We start from the raw sequence: 26,968 nt of genomic DNA, 5'->3' as shown, positions 1-26,968 counted from the left end.
AAAGAAAACCACAGAAGGGAAAATTAGAGAGAGAAGGGTATAAAAAACGGGATGAGAAAAAGGGGGGAAGATAGAAAGGGGAAGAACTTATGAGGGACAAAAGCAGGAAATAAAGAAAAAGGGGAAACGTACTAGGATTAAAGGTATTTGCTCAGCTAGAAAACACAGACAATGGCTAAATTAAGTTAAAAGTGAGGATTCTGCAAAGGTACAAAAGATAGTGTTGTGACAGTAGAGTACTGTAATGAGTTAGAAATGAAATAAGTAAATAATCTATGAGATAAAACTGTATTGTTATGTAATGGTATGTTTATTTATAATTAATGCAATAATAAAGGGAGGGAAACATTGTAATTGTTTCTAAAGATTGATAAAATATTGAAAAGAAATGTGAAAGATTTATAAGGACATTTATACCAGTTACTAGAATGAATTTGAATAATTATTTTGCTCATTAATAGTAAATAATTTATAAGATAAAACTGTATGACTACCCAATGGTATGCTTATTAACAATTAATGTAATAATGAAGAAGGGAGGGAAACATTTCAGTTGTTCTCAAAGATTGATAAATATTGAAAAGAAAGATTTACAAGGCTCATACCAGTACTAGAATAAATTTGAATAACTATTTTGTTTACTAATGTTTATACGTGTATATTGTCTTTGCTATGTTTTTAGAATATTTCTTTTTACGTTTTCAAGGGGAAGTACCAAGCAGAGTCTGAATGATGAGATTTACATGATATAAAATAGATACTAGAAATTGTTATAATTTTAGAATGCACAAATTTAATGTTTAATGAGATTTCATATGCTAATAACAGTCAGACTTAAAGGTGTTGCACTCCAATTGGCAATCATAGGGGGAATTTTGCTTTTTAAGAATGTTGGAAGAGAACATATGAAATTGTAAACGAGACAGATGAAAGTATAAGTACAATGAATAAAAAGATATAGAAATTTAGGTAAAAGAAATACAATTGAATAAGAAGAAAATGAGATAACCATAAAAGAAAATTAAGAGAAGTAAAGGGAGAAATAGTGAGAAGCTGGAAAAAGAGTAATGAGATATGAAGTTGAATACATAAGATGAATATGCATATGAAATTGTGTCTGTATGGAAATGTGATAACCCGGAACCATGCTGTACTTAAATAAGATGTTTAATTTGTTTTGTTAAAACTCAATAAAACTTTATTTTTTAAAAAAAGAAAGAACTTCCTTATTTTGTAGTAATTTTCTCAGTCGTTCTACAAGGTGAAAGATAATACAATGTGTTACCGATGACCTCATTGCCTGCCATGCTGTGGATGATGGTCATTGACAGCATGCTAGGAGTCTTAAGTTATATACTCCACCACCATGTTCCTGAGATAGGATTGGTAGCTACACCTTCACAAGACAATTAAACTTTGGCCATCTTGACTCAAGTTTTCATCTCACCGAAACTTGGAAATTCATGACTTTAAAAAATAGACATGGGAGAAAACACTATTGCCATGGTAGTGCAGTGATTAGAATGCAGTATAATTCTGCCGATTGCTAGTAGTTCGATTCTCACTGGTTGTCTCAGCCTTCCATCCTTCCAAGGTCAGTAAAATGAGGAGCCAGATTGTTGGGGGCAATAGGCTGACTCTGTAAACAGCTTAGAGAAGGCTGTAAAGCACTGTATACGTCTAAGTGCTATGGTTATTGCCAAATGCTACTGTGCATTATTTATATAATTTCTTCTGAATGTGTCTTGAGGGAGTTTTGCGAAAGTATGAGCATCCCCAGCTAGCCCCATTGAAGCCCAAAGAATTAAATGTATGTTGTGACATCACATTGGAAACTCCATTTTTTGTATCTGCCTTTGTATCACACCCAGGTCTATTGGGGAGGAGGGATTCGTGACATTGCAATGAACTTTTTTCACTTTCCCCACCCTGGAAGTCTATGTTCAAAAGACCATTCAAAACAAAAGCAACTTGGGAGTCACTTACTACTCCTTGCCTTTTTCTTTGACATCTACATAGATTGTGCTCATTAGAAGTATACCGGGTTATAGTGGGCTTATTCATTCCTCACTATGGTTGGGTTAGTTCAAGATGCTGTGGGAACCAGTGCATTATTTTAATGTGTCGTGTGAAGTAGGACATTTCACTGAAACATAATTCATTTGCATGTGGCAGGCTGCGGAAACCCAGTTGCAATTTTCTTAACCTAGGCTCATCCTTCAGTGTATTTTGGGAACCCCATTGATCTGTCACACGGTGCACAGGAAATGATAATATTGCATACGTGTATCTTCCGCAATTGTCCAAACCTGGACAATTAAGACATATAGAGAGCATCTCTCCTTAAGGTAGACCTGTTGGGGAGACCCAATAGTGACTGTAAGGCAAAATCATGGGAGGAAAGATCATACACGCACATGCATGCCCACAGACACAGACACACACACACACACACACACACGCACGCACACAGAGCAATGTTACAACAGGTAGAAGAGGTTGGGATCAGAGAAGGCCAAGTTTTTCAGGACTTTGGACAGCACCCTGTGGGAAAGGCTAGAAGAATTTTGAGCACAAAACAAAAAAAAAAAGACAGTGCCATTGAACTTAGAAGTTGGAATAATAAGAGTTGGAAGGGACCTTGGAGGTCTTCTAGTGTCCAACACACCTGCTCAAGCAGGAGACCCTAAATCATTTCAGACAAATACTTGTCCAGCCTCTTTTTGGAAAGCCTTCAGTGATGGAGCACCCACAACTTCTGAAGGCAAGCTATTCCATTGGTTAATTGCTCTCACCATTAAGAAATTTCTCCTTAGTTCTAGGTTGCTTCTCTCCTTGGTGAGTTTCAACCATTGTTTCTTATCTTGCTTATTGATGCTTTGGGAAATAGTTTGACCCCATGGTTACTACCATAGTCTTAATATACCATATCAAGAAAAAAAGGGGGGGGTAGTTTTCTTCTCTTAGTAATCAAACAAACAAATTGGATTTCATCAGAAATCCTGACACATACACACACCCAAAAAGTGTCACTGGTAATGTTAGCCCTTTGAAATAGTCCAGACGAGAAGCATGACAATAAATGCTATAATCTGTAATTTCTAGGAATTACGGTATCTCCTCTTTCTATGTCCAGGAATGAATTACCACGTGCTGACACTGCTTGGAGCAAATAGCAGGATATCTAAGGGGATCTGAGCAAAAATGCAGAATGTCTGCTTTGTTCCTTCGAGGCTAGTTGGGTGATCAGGTAGAAATGTGATTTTTTTCTTCTTCTGCTTCCTCCGGTGCAGCAAAAATTGGAAGGAAAGTTGCAACTACAACACACACTGTGGCTTCTTTAATTCTGGAAAACCCTCTTCCCACCAGTGCAATAGCTGATCCTGTAAGACAGGGGTCTCCAACCTTGGCGACTTTAAGACTTGTGGACTTCAACTCCCAGAGTTCCTCAGCCAGCAAAGCTGGCTGAGGAACTCTGGGAGTTGAAGTCCACAAGTCTTAAAGTCGCCAAGGTTGGAGACCCCTGCTGTAAGACAAACGGATTTCAATGATTTGGCTCCAACCTTCACCCAGGAACATCCTTGTGGGGGAAAAAAATCCAGATTTCCTTTGAATCCTCTTCCTCTTTAACCCTCTACAGGGGGAGGAGGAAAAAGACGATGTGTGCAGATAACATCACACAAATGACACGATTTGCATTCTTGCCTCAGAAATCAGGATGTGACTGTCACAAACTGCCTGGGGCAAGGATGTCAAACACAAGGGCTGGATCCGGCCTGTGATGTGGTCGGATCCAGCCTGTGGGGGCCATCCTGGAAAATGTAAGGGGCTGGCCCACGTGGCTTTGGCCTGGTCAACCCAATTCAAAGAGGAATCATTGGGCCAGACCTGGTCTACTCAATGCGAAGGGGAAACATGCCAGCAGTTTGGGGAGTGGCTTCAAGCTGGCCATGCCCACCCAGTTGGCCACACCCATCCAGTCAGCCAAGCCCCAATGTCCCCGCCGAGGTCAACCTCAGCCCTGATGCGACCCTTAATGAAATTGAGTTTGACACATATGGCCTATGGGCTTCTCTGCTAATTGCAGAGAAGACGTCAAGACAGTCCTTCCTGATTCCATTGCAGATTGATTGCATGAAGGAAATGTCTGAAAAAGGAAACCCTATTTGACAAATGGGCCTCTCGTCATACAGGCAGGGCCCCAATTTTTTTTTCTTTTGTGCAGTGAATTCATGAATGAAAGTCACAAAGTGCCATTGTCTGAAATTCACATGTCACACTTGCATTGTTCACTTTATGTTGGTTGACAAGGCAGAGAGGGAGACAGAAGGAACATGAGTTTGGTGTAGAGGTGAAGGCATCAGGCTAGGACTTGGTACACTGAGTTTTACTCCCACCTGAAGCACGAAGCCACCTGGGGGGACTTTGGCCAGTCTGTCAAACCTAGGAAGAAGGTAATGGCAAACCATTTCCAAAAATGTTGCCAAGAAAATTACAGGAACTAATCCAAGCAGTCATTGGGATGAAAATAGACATTTGAAGGTGAAGGGAGAGAAGAGGAGAGGGGAGGAGGGAGAGGAGGAGAGGGGAGAGGAAGGGAGGGAGGGGAGAGGAGGGAGGGAAGAGGAGGAAGGGGAGAGGAGAGGAGAGGGAGAGGAGAGGAGAGGAGGGAGGGGAGGGGAGAGGAGAGGGAGAGAGAAGAGGGGAGAGGAGAGGAAATAGGGGAGAGGAGAGGAGAGAATAGGATTTGAGACAATTCTTAAGGCAGAAGTTCCCAACCAGATGTCCCTCCTGTTATTTAGAATGACCATGTCTTCTTATTTGATAGAAGAGACTTATCTATTTAAAGGTATATGCCAAAGGATAAAACTCTGTTTCTGGGCAACCCATGTCTGCATTGCTCTCCAGTTGATTTCCCAACATTATATACCAAGGTTGGTTTGTCTTGGTGTTCCTGACTGTGAAAAAGTCTAACCATACTTTATGCCTAATGCACAAGTCTACACTTCCCTGTTACTGCTTTGTTTGCAGGGGATTAAAATGTCTTCAAGCCAAGCCACTTTTAGATTGTGTCACTGCACCATCAGAAACTGACAATGTTACCTTACCAGTTCCCGAAACCTGCTTCCAGTTTTCATTTAGTTACATTTTGGAATGCTGATACTGAATTTACACTTCAAAAAAAAAATATGCATCTGCCAAAGGCACTGAGGCCACACGAGGAAGTTAGAGATTTTTCCAGATATTCAAAAACCCGGTTTTCCTCCCTGTGTCCAAGGAAGATGAAGAAAGACCAAGCCTAATATTCTTAGGACGTCTAAATGTCTTTATGATATTGTAAAAGGGATTTTACTGTTGCTACAGAACTTTTGAGACATTTGTTAAGTGAATTTGGCCCCATTTTACGATCCTTCTTTCCATGTTGTGTTAAATGAATCTCTGCCCTGTTGATACATGGTAGCTGTTAAGTGAGTGACACAGTTGTTAAGTGAATCTGGCTTCCCCATTGACTTTGCTCGTCAGAAGGCCGTAAAAAGGGATCCCATGACCCTGGGACATGGCAAAGGTCATAAATATGAGCCAAGCTTCTGAATTTTGACCACATGATCATGGGGATACTGCAACAGTCGTAAGTGTGAAAAATGGTCATAAGCCACATTTTGCAGTGACATTGTAACATTGAACGGTCACTAAATGAACTGCTGTAAGTCAAGGACATGAGCTTAGCAAGAAAAGAATTTAGTTCAATTTTCAGATGAGAAAAGAGAGATCATATTGCAATACGACTCCAGCAACAGAGTGGTCAATGCCTGGAATACACTACCTGACTCTATGGTTTCTTCCTTAAACCCCAAAAACTTTAACCTTAGTGTCAGGATTCTGTCAATTACCCCAATTAAATCATGAGTCTTGAGCAGTGATGGGATTTAAATTTTTTTACTACCGGTTCTGTGGGCGTGGCTTGGTGGGCGTGGTAGGGGAAGGATACTGTAAAATCTCCAGTCAAGGGTGGTATTTGCTGGTTCTCTAAACTACTCAAAATTTCTGCTACTGGTTCTTCAGAACTGGTCAGAACCTGCTGAACACCACCTCTGAAGCAGGGCAATAAAGATTAGGCTAGAAACAACACCAGAATGTTTCCTTCCTTCCTTCCTTACAGGATTAGCCCTATAAAGTGGAAAAAACAAAAGGAGATTTCTTCCAACAACCAGTTCTCCCAACTGCTTAGAAAGTTAACAACCAGTTCTCACTAATCGGTGCAAACTGGTTGAATTCCACCATTGGTCTCGAGCCAAACTTAGACTGTCTTACTGTTGACCTTACCCCTTTCCTAAGAGGTCTGTAGGGGGCGTGCATAAGTGCAGCAACGTGCCTACGATCCCTGTCCTAATGTTCCTTTTTATTTGTATCCATTTCATGTATTCATAATCATGTTTATACTTATACCCATTATCCAACACTTGCTTGACAAATAAAGGAAATAAAATAAATAAAATAAAATAAAATGAAAGCAGAGAACTGGGCAACCTGAATAAAAGCATTTGGAAATTCCTTTTGTAGAGCATTGTGTTTCAAAAGAGTGTTTAACGCAAGGGTGAAGAAGTCAAGGAACGTTTGGGCAGGTTTCCTTGGGAGTTTGTTTAGAAACAAGATATCCTAAAGAACCCTGTTGCAACCTCTTCAACTCTTCGGTGTGATTCAAGGTGTTTATTTTTATGAATCAGGAATACTGTCAGGCGCTTACACATGGACATCAATCTTGAATTCCTTTAACAATAGGGGTTGGATTAAATCTGACTCTTCTAAGGGTAGTCCTCAACTTACAATGGTTTTTTGGTGACTGTTCAAAGTTTAGAATATTGGTAGAATACCTTTATTGTCATTGCATTTCATGAATACAATGTAATTTGAAAGCTACTCCAGCACAGTGCCCCAAACACCACATCACAATCACACTACAGAGTATTTAAAAATTAAAATAATTATAATAATAATAATAATAGGACTAAATCACAAATGCACTGTTTGATTCAAAACAATTACTGCCTTGGAAAAGAAACTGTTTCTCAGTCTACTAGTCCTCATTTTAAGACACCTATAACGCCTCCCTGATGGTAACGGATCGAAATATGAACGTCCAGGGTGAGAATGGTCTGTGGAGATTTTGAGTATTCTAGAGAAGAGTCTGGTCTTCGCAATCTCTTCCAAAGAAGAAAGAGAGCAACCGATGATTTTTTTGTGCTGTGTTTATAACTCTCTGGGGCATCTTCTTATCCACTGCAGAGCATCCAGCATACCACACCGTTACACAGTATGCCAAAATGCTCTCAATGGTAGAACGGTAAAAAGTAACCAGCAACTTCTCACCCAGACCGCTCTTTTTCAGCAACCTCAGAAAGTGCAGGCGCTGTTGGGCCTTCTTTGTAATGGCCATAGTGTGGACTGACCAAGTAAGGTTGTCAGAAATATGAGTTCCTAGAAATTTAAAACTATGAACTCTTTCCACACAGCCTCCATTGATATACTGTATAATGGGAGAGGCTCTGCTTTGCAACTTCTGAATGTTATAACAGCACTGAAAAAAGTGACTTACGACTGTTTTTCACAATTAAGACCAGTGGTGGGATTCAAATTATTTTTACTACCGGTTCTGTGGCCGTGGCTTGGTGGGTGTGGCAGGGGAAAGATACTGCAAAATATCCATTCTCTCCCCACCCCACTAACCTGCTTTCCAGCTCTGTTCTCCTGTGCAGGGCAACCAAAGAAGAAGCAGCCAATCAGCTGGGACTCAATGGGAGGCAGAGGAGAGATGAGGGCGGGGACAGTCAGAGGTGGCATTTGCTGGTTCTCTGAACTACTCAAAATTTCCGCTACCGGTTCTCCAGAACTGGTCAGAACCTGCTGAATACCACCTCTGGTTAAGACCTTTCCAGCATCCCCATGATCATGTGATGAAAATTCAGATGCTGGGCAACTGGTTCATACTTATGACAGTTGCTGGGTTGCCAAGGTCACATGATTCCTTTTTGCGACTTTCCGACAAGCAAAGCTAATGTGGAAAGCAGATTCACTTAACAACCGGGTGACTAGCTTATCAATTGCAATGATTCACTTAACAACCGAGGCAAGAAAGATCGTAAAATGGGGTAAAATTCACTTGACAAATATATCAGTTTAACAACAGAAATTTTGGGGTCAATTCTGCTCGTACATTGAGGACTGCCTGTGTAATCCATTGAAAGTCAAACTGAAGCCCAAAGTTGCTTGATAGTGAGATGGGTGGCATATAAATTTAATAAATAAATAACATTTTAAAATAGATTAATAAATTAATCTCCTTTTGTCGCCATTCGATAGAAGTCTTTCGTCACCTGCTCCCACAGTCAGGGGATACCTTCCACATCTGATGCAGCCCCTCACCCTATTTCTAGGATCCCCGAATATACAATTAACCAGTGTATTTTTTAATTCACCAATCTTAATAAACTAAAGCAATTTTCCTCTTCCAATGCAGGTTGTCCTTCACCTACGCAATGAGGGCCAGAATTTCTGTTGCGAAGTTGTAAAGTGAGTCCCTTTTTTTTGTCACAGTTGTTAAGCCAATCGCTGCCGTTGTTAAGTGGATCATGCAGTCATTAATCTGGCTTCCCCTGCTGACTTTGCTAGTGGGAATTCGGCTGGGAAGGTTCACAAATAGGAATCATGTAACTCCAGGATTACTGCAACCATTGTAAATATACGCCGGTTCCCAGCACCCAAATGTTGATCATCTGACTGTGGAGACGTTGCAATGCGAGGATCGGTCATAAGTCAATGCCGCAAATTGAGGACTACCTGTGTATTGGGGCTTCAGTTAGTACCCTCCCAATCAGCATGGGTTATGTTGTTTAGGAATGCTGGATTTTGAAATCCTAGCACATGTTCAGAAAGGCTGAATTATGTGCAAATTATGTGGTTATTTTTCCCCCCTTGTACAAACAGCAAACAGGTTTTTGGCACCTTAAGGACTAGCAGATTTATGATCACTTAATAGAGAATCCCAAAGTGATGCTGACTAATTAGCCCTAATAGCTACCCTCTTTATTACTTTTAATACGCAGCTATGCACACACCCACTGTGATTCACCTCTCTCCGAGCAAATGCCTTTGAGAGGAGTTCACACAACCATGCAATTTAAGATTGCCCCTTTTTACCCAGAATGGATGTTGCAAGCCCAAGATACCCACACTAGAACAAACAACACAGGGCAGTCTCCTCTAGGACACTGCCTTTGCAGGATAAATATTCAAGTTTGGTCTGTCGTGCATCACAAAAGTAAAGTCAAGAAAAATGAAAGTATGGTTAGGGAGCATCTTGGATCAGCGTTGAGGGCTAGTGAGTCCAGAGAAAACAGCGTATGCATGTGTACATAATATGCTGATTTGTATGCATGTATATTGATAATTTACACATATAATTCCTACTACAGTATCCAATCCTAAGCAAATATTGGATGTAAGAATGTGTATTAAAGTTCTTATTTCCTCCTTTCCTGCAATACTTTTATAGATGCTATATTTGCCCATCATTGAGGCTCTTTTTCTTCATAATGTTATTTGTCTACCCATAATCAGCAGTTCAATTCAGCAGGATAGTAGAAGAAAGAAATCATTCTCCAAAGCAGCAAAAAACCAGGAAGAGTCTGGCAATACCTTTTCCACCTAACCAATTGTACTAAATGGCATCCACCAGATTTAAAGTACATTTTAAAAGAGGAAAGGGAAGGGAAAGAATGAAATGTGCAAGGAAAAGAAAGGAGAAAAAAGGGAAAAGTAAGAATATAATAAAGAGAAAAGAAATATATAAAATGTGACTTCTAATCTTCATTATAAATGTAAACAAATTTAGTGACTCTTCACTCCCTCTAAGATTACAAACATTTATCTCTTCATCCCATATACCATTTCTTATTTGTAGACAAATCTATAAAATCTCATCTTTTCAGTCCTGCTATCAGCAGAAAGTCCATAAAGGGTTGCCAGAAGTAACAATATATCTTGTTTTAATCTTGATCAAATAAACCAATTTTATATTCCTTTCTTCTCCTTCTAACTTAATCTTTAGTTAATTCAAATATTGGTACAGGATTCTATTTTATTTCTTCTTTGTTCCATTGCACAGAGTTATTCAAGGCTTTAATAAGCCTCTTTTGTAAATCCACTAGGAAAAGTTAACCAGGTAACTTTCTTGCTTTGTCATTTATATTTTTAAAACCTCAGCCAATTTCTTTTGTAGATCCAGTGAAACATCCTTTTACCAAGTCATTCTCTTGGTCTGTCAGTTGTAAATCCACTTTCAATACTATCTCTTATCTTGTTAGATTGGTTTACATCTTTCATTTTGTCAATAACATCTTTTGGGAATAGTCTTTCATAGAAGCAAACATATTTATTTCCATTGTTGATATAGTGGCTACTAATTTCTGACTCCATTCTTAAAAACTCTCATTCAGAATTTTCATTGTTATAATTCTTTGCATCATTCTGAAAGTTTGTATTTATTTTTCCTCTATTTAAAATCTTTGGTACTTTTAGTTTGTAATTTCATTGTGCATGCTCACATTTCTTTCTTAATTGCACTTTAATAATTTTTAATCTAGCTCTCTGATTGCTAACGCATTTTAGCATTGTTTTAAAGTTACTCTGGTTTCTCATATTTTGCTAAGATTAAGTTTAGTTGCATTTGCCATTTTTGTTGTGATTGATTTTTACAGGTACAGACAAATCTCCCAATTGCATTTTCTGTTCAGTTTTTTTGTTCTTTAATCTCTTTAACAGAAAATTAACAGAATAACAGAGTTAGAAGGTATTTTAGTCCAAGAAACTTTATACCATTTCAGACAAATTGTTGTCGAATCTCTTCTTAAAACCTCCAGTGTTGGAGCATCCACAACTTCTGGAAGGAAGTTGTTCCAAAGATTAATTGTTCTATCAGGAAATTCATCCTTAGTTCTAGGTTAGTTCTCTCCTTGATTAGATTAGATTACATGTTTATGCTGAATTAATTTGGGGGTGTTTGTGTTTTGATTTATTTATTTATCTGTCAAACTTATATAGTCATCCATCTCACAGAACAAATGAAATAGCTTGTATGAATGTTTTTTTTTATTATTTACATTTTTGTAAATAAGTGTGCTAATGCAAGCATTTTCATTTGCTGTTCACCAACATGTGTGCTTTTGGATGCTTCTTCCATCTATTATTCATATTTTGGCACAGAGAGGTTGGAAAGCTATATTGCAACAGTTAGAGAAAGATAGCCACAAAAGTACAGATGTTTTTCCAATGTGCATGTTGTTTCAGGAAATGAGATGTAAATTAAGTTCAGATTCAAATGCAAACTGAATGAACTTCTGTCCCCTTCTCATCTTTATTTATGGGTCACAATTAAGTATCTCTACAGGTGCCAATTTAGGCAGAGACAGTAGTTAATAAATGCCAGAGGTAATTGAGTAAAGGGATGAATGCAGCGATAAAAAATGGTACCTGTAATATGCTGACAGGGGCAACCAATTCACCTTAGCTCATAAAAAGGCCAGCTGCGTTTCCAAACCACATTGGAACAATTTGCAGCAAAGTTAACCTGTCACTGGGGCAAATGATTCAGACAGCTTGGGCAAGTGAGAACAAGTTCCGGTAATAAATGGGGAGATTTGTGAGGTTTGACTTTCAATATGGCACATTTTGAGGGGCCTCTTCCTCCTTCTTTCGCAGTCACCTGTTGTATCATCAGGAAGTTATTCAATCTGAACAGTGGATTTGGTCCTAGTCACTCGCTAAGAGAGATAAAGGCGGGGTGTTAAGAAGCACTTCCTGATTAACCCAAGATTGGCTAATCTGAGGCAGGATCCCAAATAAAAAGCTAGAATGGGACTGGGAAGCAAATCATTGAATTCCCACATCTTGGGGGTAAGAACTGCTGATACTTTCTTGCTGTCTCTCTGATTTCAAAGCCTGTTTTCCAGGAACAACATGAAGAAGATCCCTGCTGGAGGCAGAAGAAACTTGTTACCAGGAGATCTCAACGTTGACAGCTGTTAATTCAATCATTTTGTTTCAGTAAACGAACAGGGGTATTTGCAGCCTTGATTTATCAAACTCGACCGATGTGGGACAGATGTAAATTGCCAACTCTAGCCAAGGAGTTGGTTTCTGGCGCATAAGAGTTGAGCAGTCTTCTGAGGTTGATGTCTGCCAATTAGTTGAGGGGAGGAACAGATGAATACAGGGGGATTATTTATTTTATTTATTTATTTGATTTGTCGATCGCTTACAAGAGAATAGGCATAAGTATAAACATGAGTATGAATACAGGAAATAGGTACGAATACATGGGGACGGTAGGACAGGGACGGTAGGCACGATGGTGCACTTATGCACGCCTCTTACAGACCTCTTAGGAATGGGGTGAGGTCAATAGTGGATAGTTTTAAGGTTAAAGGAGTGGGGGGTTAGAGGATGTAACAACAGAGTCAGGTAGAGTATTCCAGGCATTGACCACTCTGTTGCTGAAGTCGTACTTTCTGCAATTAAGTTTGGAGAGGTTTACATGGAGTTTGTATCTGTTGTGTGCTCTTATATTGTTGTGGTTGAAGCTGAAGTAGTCATTGACTGGTAGGGCATTGTAGCAGATAATTTTGGGTGCTACGCTTAAGTCCAACTGTAGGCAGCGTAATTCAAGGTTGTCCAAGACTAAAATTTCAAGCCTGGTGACGTAGGGCATTCTGTTGCGAGCAGAGGAGTGTAGTATTTTTTTCGTGAACTACTTCTGGACTCGCTCAATTGTATTAATGTTCAATATACAGTGCGGATTCCAGACAGATGAGCTGTATTCGAGTATTGGTCTAGCAAAGGTTTTGTATGCCCTCGTTAGCAATTCAATATTTCTGGGGGAGAAGCTTTGTAAGATTAGATGTAATGGTAAAGGACTAAGTAAATACATATACTGAAAAATTTGAGGAGATGCAAAAGATGTCTCGATGTTGATAACAATGTATAAAGTTTTATTGTATGTTTTTAAAATTTGAAAACTTAGTAAAATTTATTATTAAAAAAAGATTAGATTTACAACTCTTAATGCCTTTTATGCAACAGAGCTTGGATTTTCTGTTTCCATCCTAGATTTGGGGGAATCTTTGTTTTTGCTAAGCAATGCTGCTATAATACTGTATTTAATGGTTATGCAATTAGGTTAGTCTGGGCTGGGCTAGGTTAGGTTAGATATTTCTATTTTTTTAATCTAAAACCCTGGAATGAAATGCAACAATACTTAGTCCTCATCCATCTTCCAGTACTTGGGAGATTTCTCCTTCTCTGTGGAGTTCTTTGTCAATTTTTGTGGCTCTTGTGTACCTGTATTGCATCACAGCCTTAATACTGTACCTTGGTTACATGCACTTCTATTGAGGTGCTGGAAAACGTCCTGTGATTGTAAGTCAGCATGATCTGGCTTTTTAACTTGCTTTTCTGTCATTTGTAACATCAGGTGAAGTGAGTACCATTTATCTGTAAGGTTTATTTATTGAGTGTATATATTTATTTTTTATTTATATCCCATCTCTTTATTTTTATAAGCAATTCAAGGCAGCGAACATACTCCTTGCATCCTCCTCCTATTTTCCGCACAACAACAGCAACAACCCTGTGAGGTGAGTTGGGCTGAGAGAGAAGGACTTGCCCCAAGTCACCCAACCAGTTTTCATGGATAAAGTGAGATTAGAACTCACAGTCTCCTGATTTCTAGCTGGGCGCCTTCACTATTAGAGCAAACTGAGTCTACTTGTTCGGCACCTCAAAATGGCTAGAACCCCACATGGTGGCTTTGGATAAATAATGGGTGAGGGGCAGGGGTGGGATTCAAAATTTTTAACAACCGATTCTGTGGGCGTGACTTTGTTGGTGGGTGCATGGCTTGGTGGTCATGTGACTGGGTGGACGTGGCTTGGTGGTCATGTTATTGGCTGGGCGTGGCCAACTCAATATCACTCACATCAAGGCACGCATCTCCTCGCCTGGCCTCTCGTGACTGTGGGGATGCTGCAACAGTTGTAAGTGTGAAAAATGGTCATAAGTCACTTTTTTCAGTGCCGTTGTAACTTTGAACGGTCACTCCACACAAGCAAAGTACCAGCAAAGGAGGGGAAAAAAACTCCAGAGAAGTTCCTGAGACAGGAAGTCTAGTCCTGCCAAGAATGTAATAAGGGTTAACGGAGAGGCAGTTTGTGTAAGCAACTCCAGAATGTTTCCTTCCTGCCTTCCTTACAGGATTAGGCCAGTAATTTCTTCTAACAACTGGTTCTCTGAACTGCTTAGAATGTTAACAACCAGTTCTAGCGAATAGGTGCGAACTGGTAGAATCCCACCCCTAGTGAGGGGGTTCTGAGGATTGAAACATAAAGGAGCTGAAGGGGCTGACTCCAGCCTTCCAACCTCAGGTTGCCTACTTTTTGAAAAACCATTTAGAAATTTACGATTCTTTACTTTTCCTGTAATATCAAAGGTTCTATGTGCCTGTTTTCTGTGAGATTCATGCCGACCATTAGGCTGAATTGTTTGGTAAATCAAGATGGCGGAATGTCATCCTCTTACATTTCTGAATGTTCTTGTTCCCAACAGATCTTATTCCCAGGAACCATTGTTGTTGTGAAGAACCATGTTACATCTTTTCTTCAAGTTACTGGCTGCCATTTTGTTCATGGCATCTTCAGGTAAAGATCTTGGAAACATACATGCTTTTTCTTTAGATACGGTGAATATATTTGAGGGTGAGTTGAGGGTGACAGGAGTGCGGTGAATCCAGGGTCAATCCAAGGAGACACACGCACACACACTATAAATCTCTTGCATTGCACCCTATGCAGGGCTAGGCAAGTTGTTACAGTCTTCCACAAATGCCTTTCACCCACATTTCATACATGGAAATGTCATAAAAACAAATATAATTATCATGGTGACCACTTTAGGCAGAGAGGTGGGGAGTTGAGTAGCAATTGAAGTCCTTTTAATCATACCTGACATTCCTGTTGGAGGGAAGGGCTCCATTCTCTGCAAATAAAAAGATGAGCTGCTTCCAGAACTGAGGAATCAGAAAGCTTCCTGCATACCCACTTTGGGAAACTGAGGTGAGCCGGTTTGAAGGCTGAGAGGATTTTTTCAAGTCTGAATGGAGACATCAGGCAGCAGTTCCCTTTACTTTGCTGTCTTTTGTGTTTCCTCTCTGTTGTCACAACACACACAGACACACTCTTCCTCCTTCATTATTATTTTTTTGTCTTTTAATCACCCCATAATTCCTTGTGGGGTGGAGTTAGGGCAACTGAATGTTTACTGGCTGGATGCCCTTCCTGTGGGCAATGCGGAGTTCACAGCAGATATATTCTCATTGTGCCCAGAGAGAGAAATATCTGCCTCTACTTAGGATCGAACTCACAACCTGACTGTGAGGAGAGAGCGCCACCTCTAGGCCACCGCACCACTCTTCCTCCCTCATTAATGCACTTTAAACTCAGCAACTGTGAGTCTGAATTCCCTGCTGATTCCCTGCTGATGAAGATGAATCTCAAAGAGTCTGGAATGTTCTCTTCACCACAGTAAATAGCAACTAGATGAGATTTTTATGTAGGAAAAGTTCGCCCTTGCACAGGTGGTCCTTCACCTGAATGCTCTGTGGAGATTTATTTATTAGGAAAATTTATATGGCCTCCCAACTCACTCACAGTGACGCCGGGCGGCTTACAGAAATAAAACTTTAATACAAAAGTCAATAATATCCATCGCCTTGGCAACAATAATCGAGCCAAGTTCAGTGGTGGGATTCAAAAATTTTTTACTACGGTTCTGTGGGTGTGGCTTGGTGGGCGTGGCTTGGTGGGCGTGGCAGGGGAAGGATACTGCAAAATCGCCATTCCCCAACCCCCACCCACTAACCTGCTTTTCAGCTCCGTTCTCCTGTGCAGGGCAACCAAAGAAGACCCAGTCGATCAGCTGGGACTCAAGAGTCAGAGAATAGATGGGGGTGGGGCCAGTCAGAAGTGGTGTTTGCCGGTTCTCCGAACTACTTGAAATTTCCACTACCGGTTCTCCAGAACTGGTCAGAACCTGTTGAATACCACCTCTGATCCCCTCCCCACCCCACTAACCTGCTTTCCAGCTCCGTTCTCCTGGGTAGAGCAATAAAAGAAAACCCAACCAATCAGCTGTGGCTCGGGAGGCAGAGAATAGATGGGGGCGGGGCCAGTCAGAGGCGGTATTTGCTGGTTCTCCGAACTACTCAAAATTTCTCCTACCAGTTCTCCAGAACTGGTCAGAACCTGCTGAATACCACCTCTGGGTACATAGTTCAGGACCACAGGGACCCTCGCACTTTGCCGGTTCTCCGAACTACTCAAAATTTCTCCCACCAGTTCTCCAGAACTGGTCAGAACCTGCTGAATGCCACCTCTGAAGCCAACCATTTGATGGACTTCATATTATCCTGGGGTTCCCCAGGCTGTTCACAAAACCATGTCTTCAGGGATTTTCGAAAGAGTGGTAAAAGTGGAGGCCATTCCTATTTCTGCAGAGATGATATTCCACAGGGAGGCAGCTACCGTGGAGAAGGCCTTTCTTCTTGGTCCCACCAGGTGGAACTCCTTAAGGGAAGAGATATATATCTTCTTGAGATCAAAAGGGAATCTCATCCTTTCTTAGAAATAGGTTCCTTGATTTCTGACTTATTTATTTATTTGATTTGCCAATTGTTTACAAGATAATAAGTATAAGTGTATACATAGTTGTGAATACATGAAATGGGTACATATAAGAAAAATAAAAGAAGAATAAGAGAAACAATAGGACAGGGATGGTAGGCACGTTGGTGCGCTTATGTACGCCCCCTACAGACCTCTTAGGAAAGGGGTGAGGTCAATAGTAGACAGACTAAGGTTAAAGTTTTTGGGGTTTGGGGAAGAAACTACAGAGTCAGGTATAGTATTCCAGACATTGACCACTCTGTTGCTGAAGTCATATTTCCTGCAATCAAGTTTGGTGCGGTTAACCTTGAGTTTGTATCTATTGTGTGCTCTTGTGTTGTTATGGTTGAAGCTGAAGTATTCATTGACAGGTAGGACATTCAACTTCAACGCATCTTTCGGTCCTTCTGGGATTCTTTCTTCCTTGGTTTGTGGTTTATTCATTTTTATTCTCTCTCTCTCTCTCTTTTTTTTTTTTTCAGCCGCTGCAGAGGAAGGAAATAAAGTCCTGGGGGGAAAGCCATGTTTGCCCAATTCCCAGCCATGGCAGGCTGCCCTATTTTCGGGATTCAGACTGATCTGTGGAGGGACTCTCATTCACCCATCTTGGGTGGTCAGTGCTGCCCACTGCAGAAAGTCATCGTAAGTGCAAGCAGGGCAAAGGATGTTGGGTGTGCTGTTCATTTTAACAAGACCATGAACATAAAGGAAAGAAAGGTCGAAGGGAGGGAATGTGTTTAGCCCTGGGCAGGGGTCCCCAAACTTGGCAACTTTAAGACTTGTGGACTTCAACTCCCAGGCTGGAGAATCCTGGGAGTTGAAGTCCACAAGTCTTAAAGTTGTCAAGTTTGGAGACCTCTGGTATAGGGGGATAGACAACTCTCTGTCACTAAAAGTATTCAAGTAGATGCTAGCTACTACCTACCTGCTGTGGATCTGTTCATGCTGGATTTTCTGAATGAAATAGAAGGTTAGATGAAATAACCCAAGAATCAGCCGTATGTTTCAATGATGATATGATTGCTTATAAATGTAGACTAAGCTCAAGAACACTCACTGGCTAAGAGTGCATCCTGATTTACTTTTACCTTTCCCCCCTGGTCCTCTCTAAAAATATCTGGATTACAATTCCAAGTATTGTCGCTAGAATGACCAGTAAAACTCTTCTGGCAGACATCAGATTGAAAGGTTACTCTGAGAAAGGAGACATCATCACACAATCGTCTCTTTTACATGAATGAAGTACATTGTGTTGTCTCATTTTTTCCTCCCTGCAGTAACATAGAGGTAGTTCTTGACTTACAACCACAATTGGGGCCAGAATTTCTGTCACTAACCAAAGCAGTTAAGTGACTTGTGCTCAATTTTATGACTTTTTTTTTTTTTTTTGCTATGGTTGTTAAGCAAAACTGTAAAGTGAATCATGCAATCATTAAACAAATCTGCCTTCCTCCATTGACTTTGCTTGTTGGAAGCCATCTGGGGAGGTTGAAAATGGTGATCACATTATTCTGGAGCACTGCATCTGTCATAAATATATGCCAATTGCCAAGTGCCTAAATTTTGATCATATGACTATGGAGATGTTGCAATGGTCAGGACGTCATAATCATTTTTTCCCAGTGCTCTCATAACTTTGAACTGCCTAATGAATGATTGTAACTCAAGGACTACCTATACCACAGTGGTGGGATTAAAAAAAAAATATTACTGCCAGTTATGTGGGCGTGGCTTGGTAGGTGTGACAGACAAAGAATACTGTAAAATCTCCACTCCCTCCCCACTCCTGGGGGAAGGTTACTGCAAAATCCAATTCCCTCCCCACTGCACTAACCTGCTTTCCAGCTCCGTTCTCCTGTGCAGGGCAACCAAAGAAGATCCAGCCAATCAGCTGGGACTCAGGAGGCAGAGAATAGATGGGGGTGGGGCCAGTCAGAAGTGGTATTGGCCGGATCTTCGAACTACTCAAAATTTCTGCTACCGGTTCTCCAGAATTGGTTAGAACCTGCTGAATATCACCTCTGCTATACCTATCCATACATACATGAATGTTGCTATATGACCGAAAGCTGAAAAGTATTTATATAGAATAGAATAACAGAGTTGGAAGGGACCTTGGAGGTCTTCTAGTCCAACCCCTGCTTAGGCAGGAAAGCCTACACCACTTCAGACAAATGGTTATCCAATCTCTTCTTAAAAACTTCCAGTGTTGGACCATTTACAACTTCTTCATTTAGTAATGAAGTGTAACTTCTATGTGATACAACTAATGCACTTGTACAATAAGATATGATGTTGTGAATCGATTTTAGTTTAACTTAGTTTAACTTAGCACTAGACTCAGGGATAAAGTCAGCACAATTCCTCCCTATACTTACAGCTAGTTTTCTTTCCTCTCCATAAGAAGTTCAAGGTGTGGACAAATGAGCTGCATTGTTTTCATGCATGAACAAAATGGTTAGGAGGTCTTTTCCCTTTTCTTTTAATTTTAAAACATCCAAAAGTTTTGCAACAGCATCAGGTTCTCTGCAGGCAAGAGCTTTCTTTCCCAGGAATGACTGAGTGATCTCATATTACACGGTCAATCCAGGAAGCGTTGGGGATCAACATAGGTGTAGCAGCCTATAAAAGTTGCAATAAGGAGATCAGTCTTGAAATAAAGATGAAATGAAGTTGGAGGACTTCTCTGAGTTAGTTTGAGAATTTTTTAAGAAAGTAGTCATCATCTATGAGCACTTCAGCCTGGAGTAGTGATTTTTTTTAAAAAAAAACTAATCTCCTTAAAACATAGAGATCTGGAAACTTTCTTTCAAAATTAGGCAAAGAAGTAGAAGAGGGCTGATTTATTTTGGTCAACTGATTTATTTTGGTCAAGGCACATAGTCTTGGAGGCTGTTGCAATGATGGGAGGTGGTGGTGTTTTCCACTATTTTAGAGGCACTTTATCAGAGATCTCCAAACTTGGCAACTTTAAGACTTGTGGACTTCAACTCCTAGAATTCCTCAGCCAGCCAAGCTTAAAGTTACCAAGTTTGAGGATCCCTGCTTTATATGGAACTTGTTTTAAAAGCAATGGGATTTAGTTTTGCCTACGTTGATGTATTCAAATAAAAATACAATGAATGAGAGCTGGCATATAATTACCCTTGCCAAGAATTAGAGTCGCCAACCGATTTTTGTGGCTCCTTTATTTTCAAAACAGTCCAATGTGAACAAATGAAAGCTTCAGTTTTTTTTTCTTTAAAGAAGTCAGCAAACAGAATAAATGAAAGTTCTTATCACAAAAACCTCTGGTTTATCAGCCTCTACCTGCTTAGATGCCTTTAAAGATGCAAGGGCAGATCCAACAAGAGAGAAAAAGAGGGCAATTTTCCAGCAATAGAAGCTAATCTTGTCTCGTTCTTCCAGCATCTTCCCTGTGCGTCTTGGAGAACACCATCTCAGGCGCATAGACTGGACAGAACAGCTCAAGTTATCATCCAAAGCCATTGTGCATCCTGAATTCAACCGGCGGACCTTAAACAATGATATTATGCTGATTAAATTGCTGACCCCGGCTACCTTAAATGACAAGGTCAAAGTCCTGGATTTGTCTTCCAACTGCCCGGAACCTGGAACCAAATGTCTCATTTCAGGATGGGGTACAACAAGCAGCCCACAAAGTATGTTGACAGATAAACTGAGTTCTCATATCATTTCTACATGCTGGTTGGCCTGATCGTTTATTGAATAAATCTGAGAGATCACATTGCTGCAAGATGCTGAACCAAAATATAGACACTGTGGTTTAAGGGTGGAGTGTGTATGATTTCCAGTATAAGCTTAGGGGTACATTGTGTCTCATAGAGCAGGCTGAGTGAAACAGTGGAGGAATGTTGTCTGTTTTTGGAGGTAGTCCTACGTATTATGGGATGCTCAAGGTGTTTAGAAAGATACTTTAGGCATCGGCAATGCTTAAGACACCCCCTTTGCCCCTTAGAACTCCTAAATAAAAGGCTCCAATGTTGACCACCATCCTGTTGGGCTTATGGCATTGAAGGTCACAAAACAGACAGTGATTGCTTGCAGATTTTGCCACTTTGGGATAGTTTCATGGGACGGTCCAGTCACCAAATATATATATTAGTTAGTTAGTTAACTTTATTGTCATTGCACCTCGTACAACGAAATCAAACACCATCTTCAGTATATATGTGTGTGTGTGTGTTTTCTTATGTTTTCATGGGTATTTATATGTATGGTATTTAGGTTTCTTCTTTTCCCATGTCTTAATAGTTGTGCTTTTAAAGTTATAGCGACATTTCGGCAGAATCTCATCTGCCATCCTCAGGCTTGTGTATTGGGTTTTTTCTTAATCGTGTGTATCAGGCTTTGGCAGCCGTTTCTGTTTGAATTTGGTGCTCGCTTTGTGCTTTATTTGAATGGTTTTTTTTTCTTCATCCTGATTCATCTTAAAAGCACAACTATTAAGACGTGGGAAAATACCCGAAGAAACATACATGCAGAACCCAACTTTACATTTTTGTCTCCTCCTCTTTTAAACCATCAAAATTAATGGCTATCATATGGCAATGAATTCTACAGGTTAAACAAGGCAAGATGCTCCTCTTTTGTCTGGTTTTAAATCTCTGACTGGTCCATTCCAAAGACAACCTTAGACCTAGTCATAAGAGGGAGGAGAAGAATGCCACTTTTGCCTATCTACCTTCTCCTTTATTGAATCCTGTCTTCCTTTACAGCCAAGTATCCAGATGTTCTACAGTGTGCCAACGTCACCATCATCAATCACAATGTTTGCCAATCAATTTATCCTGAATACATCAATGAAAATATGGTCTGTGCTGGCAAGTTGGAGGGAGGAACAGATTCTTGCCAGGTAAAAGGAATTGGGGGTTTATTTAAGCAACCAGAATAATGGGATTTTCTCTAGTCCAGGAGGAGGAGACCAAGTATGCCAGATAATAACTTCAGGCTCCATAGCTTGTCTCTATTCTGCCCTGATGAAAAGGCCAGTGACTGGTATAATTCTAACAATGTACTGCAAAGCAGGTTACAGTCCAGAGTTTGATTGATTTTCCAGGGGTAGGAAAAAGGCTCCCCCCCCCCCAATAAAATGAGCTGGCTTTGGGAAGGAGGCTTTGACAGATGGCTGGAGCAACAAGTTTAGCCATCTGTCAAAAACCTTACAATAAAATACCTGCTGTAACCATTCTCAGGCTTGCTGAGAAACTCGTGCCTGGCTTGAAGATAATTCTGGAGAGAGCTGAAATCCTTGCAAAGCAGAGGTTTCTGCAAGATCTCCCATTTTTATCAAGTGATGAAAGCATAATTGTACCTTTGCCATTCATGCTCTGGCTTTGCAACATCCTGATGCATGCACAGAAGAGAAGGAGCTCGCACTGTGACAAGTGCTACTTTCATAATTTACCCTCCCCGCTTTGCCTTCTCAAGGGCACCATTGTTGCAGAGTAACCTGCCTGTGGAGACATCAACACAGGGTTGACAAGCAAGGCCCTGTACCAACATTCTCATCTATAGCTTGCTCTTGGGAAATGCTTTTTCTTTCCCCTCCTCTCTCCATGCTGCAACCCAAACCAGCATGGCAAAGATGGGCAAGCGAAGATGAGGTGGCACATCAGTCTTCTTGTTCCTTCATGTTTCCTAACAATAAACACCAGGAAATAGGTAGCCATAGCTTAAGGAGAGGTACCGTGGTTCGATATTGGGGATGGATAGAGGTTCCATTGGTTCAGTTCTTCATTCAGCCATGAAGTTTACTGGATAGGTTTGACTTTCTTTTAGCCTCATACACCCTAAGAGTTGCTCTGAAAACATAAAGGAGAAGCAAAAAAATCACCCATGCTACCTTGTGCTCCTGGGGTGGGGAGAAGGAAGGACTCATGTTATGTTTTGTTTTGTTTTCTGGACAGGGCGATTCAGGTGGACCCTTGGTCTGCAATGGGAAGCTGCAAGGCATTGTATCCTGGGGCCCCTACATATGTGCACAGCCAAATAAGCCAGGAGTTTATGTTAATGTCTGCAAATACACTAACTGGATCCAGGAGACTATCCAAAATAACTGAGGATGAGAGGACAATTCTGAACAAATGCCAAAGGGAGAAGAAACTTTGCTTCTCTTTTTGGTTAAATTGGCCTTGTGTTATATTGATGATGCTTTTGACATGCCTGCTAAAATGTCAATTAATTAAAAAAAAGCTATGTTGGTGGCCAAGTTTTCTTGGGTCCAAAACTTTATTTGACTCCCCCACCACATCACACCCCAATACGAATACTTTAGTAACTTGAATTTTCCTTTATATGTTTTAAAATATACCCTTTGATTCACCAAGTCTATTCCCCGTGCAGGAATCCTGACAAAATTATTCTTCTCAGGTAGCCATCCGGCCTCTCTTTGAACAAACTCAATTAAAACATCTCTCATCTCTTTGCTTAACTGGCTCCATTATTAATTGCTTGTACCAGTAGAAACATTCAACTGGATTTTTTCTTTTTGTAATTCATGCCTGCATCCTAGAGTGAAAGAAAACAAGTTGTTTCCTTCATTTGTGTAATTCTTCAGATATAAATAGTACGGCGTGCTTCTCCGGGGTTAATTCTCAGGATTAACTCAAGTCAATATTCTCAGTAAATCCATACAGAACTTAGTCTTCAAACTCCTGATCCATCCTAGCTGTTCTTTTCTGGACTTCTTCCATTTTATATGATTCCTTCTAAAAAGATCCTCTGGACCGAGGAGGGATTTGATAGTACTCTTCAGATTTCTGAAAGGATGCTGCATAGAAGAAGGTGTGGATCTATTTTTCATTATTCCAGAATCAAGAACATGGAATAATGGATTTAAGTTATAGAATGACAGATACTGATGAATATTAGAAGAAATATCCTAATCGTAAGAGGCATTCGTCAACGGAATGGGTGACCAAGAAAAGTGGTAGCCTTCCATTTCAATCGGACGGCCATTGATCATGGATGATTTAATTAGGTTTCTTCCAATGTGCCCCAGGTAGAATTCAGTAGCCCCAGTTCCCTTTCCATCTGATCATTACATGATACAGCCATGTCAAAAATGAAGCAGAGTTCTTTTGTTGCCCTGGTATGCACCTTTCTGTAGGTCACTGGCACACAACGTTCATCATCATATGCCATTGTAACCACAATGGTTACATTCATATTATGATTTAACCCAGGGAGATGCAACTCACATCAGTTGGAGAAAAAGAACAGGCTATGCTTTAGGGACCAGGAATGCTAATGGATGAAGAATTATTCTCCCAATGACATAAGCTAAAGTATTCTGAAAGAATTCCTGCAAAAAAGGTCAGAGGTGGTATTCTGACAGGTTCTGGAGAACCAGTAGCAGAAATTTTGAGTAGTTTGGAGAACTGGTAAATACCACCTCTGGTTATCCCCCCCTGCCCCCATCTATTCTCTGCCTCCCATTGAGTCCCAGCTGATCGGCTGGGTCTTCTTTGGTTGCCCTGCACAGGAGAACGGAGCTGGAAAGCAGGTTAGTGGGGTGGGGAGGGAATGGAGATTTTGCAGTAACCTTCCCCCAGGAGTGGGGAGGGAATGGGGATTTTACAGTATTCTTCCCCTGCCACCTGCACCAAGCCATGCCTACCAAGCCACACCACACCCACCAAGCCATGCCCACAGAACCGGTAAATGAATACCACCACTGAAAAAGGTTCATTGTCCACAGTCCACATCTGATTGGGCAAAGGTACACTGAAAGCAATGTCCCTTTAAAGAGACAGATGGGAAAAGCTGGTCTCTCAAGAACCTTCTCTAAGGCTTTGAAGGAAATATTTTTTGTATAAGTCTCTCCCTTGTCATTTCTCAGTTCTTGCAAGAGCAAAAAGTCCTGCTAAGCTTCTCACAATACTTTTGACTTAGTCTTGGGGAATCTCATGCAATTGAGCTCTTTGTCTAGAGTATTAAACCATTAAGCACATGCATGAATAACCTCCTGCCACACTGTTAACTGTCAACGCTCCAAATTATAGCTTCTGTGGACAAGATAATCTATTGTTGTAGGTGACTAACAACTCCCCACTTTGCTATGAAGGAACAAGGTGTGACTCATGGGGCTTCAACAGGCATACAGAGATCACATCCAATGTGCCAGCACCAGAGGATGTGAACTTTAGCACCTGTGTTGGTTTAACAAGCTTCAGGATAAATACAGCATGAATAGGTGGTTCCCATGATTGTCGACATCAGATTAGATCAACCTTCTCCAACTGCTTGTCTTTCAATTGCTGGCATGATTCCAGCCAAAAGTGAACTGTTAGTTGGGGATAACTGGGAAAGACTAAACATTACTTGGCAGAAGGACCATGATGCATCTAGACAAGCATTAAACGGCAGTGATATCACAGTGCCAATAATGGCATGTATTGTCAAATTGGGTATGTCTGGTCTTTTGAAAAGAAGGACTAAGGGTGAAATGAGAGCAGTGTTCCAATATCTCAGGAGCTACCACAAAGAAGAGGGAGTCAAGCTATTCTCCAAAGCACGTGAAGGTAGGACAAGAAGCAATGGATGAAAACTAATCAAGGAGAGAAGCAACCTAGAACTAAGGAGAAATTTCCTGATAGTTAGAACAATTGATCAGTGGAACAACCTGCCTCCAGAAGTTGTAAATGCTCCAACACTGGAAGATTTTAAGAAGAGTTTGGATAACTATTTGTCTGAAGTGGTGTAGGGTTTCCTGCCTAAGCAGGGGGGTTGGACTAGGCCGGGGACCACTGGTGGTCCACAAGAAAATTTTGGTGGTCCGCAGAGAAATGTCACCCCCAAAGCACCCCCCAAAGCAATTAATCCAGGCTGCATGGGAACACAAGGCTGCACTGCCCACATGGCCCGCAAGAACACAAGGCTTGCATTGCTTGCATTGCAAACAACATGAGGTAGTGAGGAGAGGGGGGAAAGGGTGGAGGGGGGAACTTTCCCCCCTCACCCCACGCGTCTGGCCTGGCCACTGGGCTGCTTCTTTCTACTTCTTTCTTATGCTTTTGGTTGCACGCAAGGAAAGCAGCAAAAGTCTTTCTTTCTCTCCCCCAAACTCCACCAGAAATGAGTCTTTGGAACCCTGCAAGGCCTCCTGCTCCAAGAGGCTGCACCGGCGCAACAAGTCTTACAAAGATTCATTTCTGGTGGAGTTTGGGGGAGAGAAAGAAAGACTTCTGCTGCTTCTGCTGCTTTCCTTGCATGAAGCCAAAAGTCTCTCTCTCTCCCCTTTCCCCCTTAGAACGGAGTTGGAGACAGTATCCTGCTATCCCAAATAAAGAATGATCAATCAGTAGGAAAACGGAGTAGGGAATTTTCCTGCAGACTTTTTTTGGGATTTTCCCAGGGTCCCTGGTCCGTGGGATTTAAAATTATGAGTTTGGTGGCCCCTGAGTTCCAAAAGGTTGGCGACCCCTGGACTAGAAAACTGCCAAGATCCCTTCCAACTCTGTTATTCTATTCTATTTTATTCTAAATCTATGGTTTTCCAAGTTACAACATACAAAAGCTGGCCCATCAAAAAGAATGTCCCAGAATGAATGAAAAGAATGGAGCCTCTGAATTATAATGCTGGAGAAAATGGTTAAGAAACCTGGATTTTAAAAAAAATTCCTGGTTTTAAAAAATTGAATATCATTCAATATTGGATGAAGACCAGACTTACTACTACTCATGGTAGGTTTGTAATGAAGCTAACATTTAAATATTTTAGACACATCACACAAAGGCGCAAATCATTGGAGAAAACTGCACAGAGACGGTCTCCTCCATGGACAATAGCTGACTGCTGCTGCCCAGTGCTACACAGATTAGTAAGTGCATTTGTAAACTGCAGGAACCGTATCTACTTAGGACAAAAGTGAGGTCTCTTCCAAAGGAATTATCACCAAGAATTCAAGCGAATTAATGCAAATCGGAGAGATTCAACCAAGAAATTATCAACCACTAATGAACTTGGAGAAAAAGGCTATGTAAGAAGTTTTCCATGTATTCCCTGAGCATATTGAAATGTAGAATAATCTTTTTCCCATCTGAAACTCTCAGGATGTCCTTCTTGGCCTACTGTTGACACAAGAAAAAGATAAGAACAAGGCTTTCAAGTTTTACTATTGTTTGCAACAGATCAGATTACAGGAAGTGAGAACATCTGAGAAATAATTAAGCAG

The 26,968-nt window shown here is 40.8% G+C and overlaps 1 protein-coding gene across 3 annotated transcripts; it reads left to right on the top strand.

The window, feature by feature from the left end:
- Positions 1-11,754: 11,754 nt before the first annotated feature.
- On the top strand, positions 11,755-23,145 carry LOC113419884 (trypsin-like). 3 transcript variants are annotated; one of them, XM_087970858.1, is made up of 7 exons: positions 11,755-11,949; positions 13,615-13,688; positions 14,656-14,747; positions 17,252-17,411; positions 20,178-20,431; positions 21,509-21,645; positions 22,700-23,145. In XM_087970858.1, the coding sequence occupies exons 3-7, from the start codon at positions 14,693-14,695 to the stop codon at positions 22,850-22,852; spliced, it is 759 nt and encodes a 252-aa protein (XP_087826984.1). In that variant the 5' UTR covers positions 11,755-11,949; positions 13,615-13,688; positions 14,656-14,692; the 3' UTR covers positions 22,853-23,145. The 3 variants fall into 3 exon arrangements, with proteins under 3 accessions (XP_087826984.1, XP_026535268.1, XP_087826985.1); XM_087970859.1 differs by lacking the exon at positions 11,755-11,949 and adding an exon at positions 12,098-12,223; XM_026679483.2 differs by lacking the exon at positions 13,615-13,688 and having other exon boundaries at positions 11,873-11,949.
- The last annotated feature ends 3,823 nt before the right edge of the window (positions 23,146-26,968 follow it).

Source organism: Notechis scutatus, chromosome 8 (assembly GCF_049901735.1).
Source record: "Notechis scutatus isolate UNSWTSFEM ecotype Mainland chromosome 8, rNotScu1.2, whole genome shotgun sequence".
NCBI classification, from domain to species: Eukaryota; Metazoa; Chordata; class Lepidosauria; order Squamata; family Elapidae; genus Notechis; species Notechis scutatus.
Note: the sequence above shows the minus strand (reverse complement) of the source record. Positions and strands in the feature narration are given on the sequence as shown.

What these genes read in the sequence shown, in the direction of transcription:
- LOC113419884 (XM_087970858.1), top strand. Translation starts at nt 14,693, where the DNA reads ATGTTACATCTTTTCTTCAAGTTACTGGCTGCCATTTTGTTCATGGCA. An exon ending in TACAACAAGCAGCCCACAAA is followed by an intron (nt 20,432 to 21,508) that starts GTATGTTGACAG and finishes CTTCCTTTACAG; the next exon opens with CCAAGTATCCAGATGTTCTA. An exon ending in GAGGAACAGATTCTTGCCAG is followed by an intron (nt 21,646 to 22,699) that starts GTAAAAGGAATT and finishes TTTTCTGGACAG; the next exon opens with GGCGATTCAGGTGGACCCTT.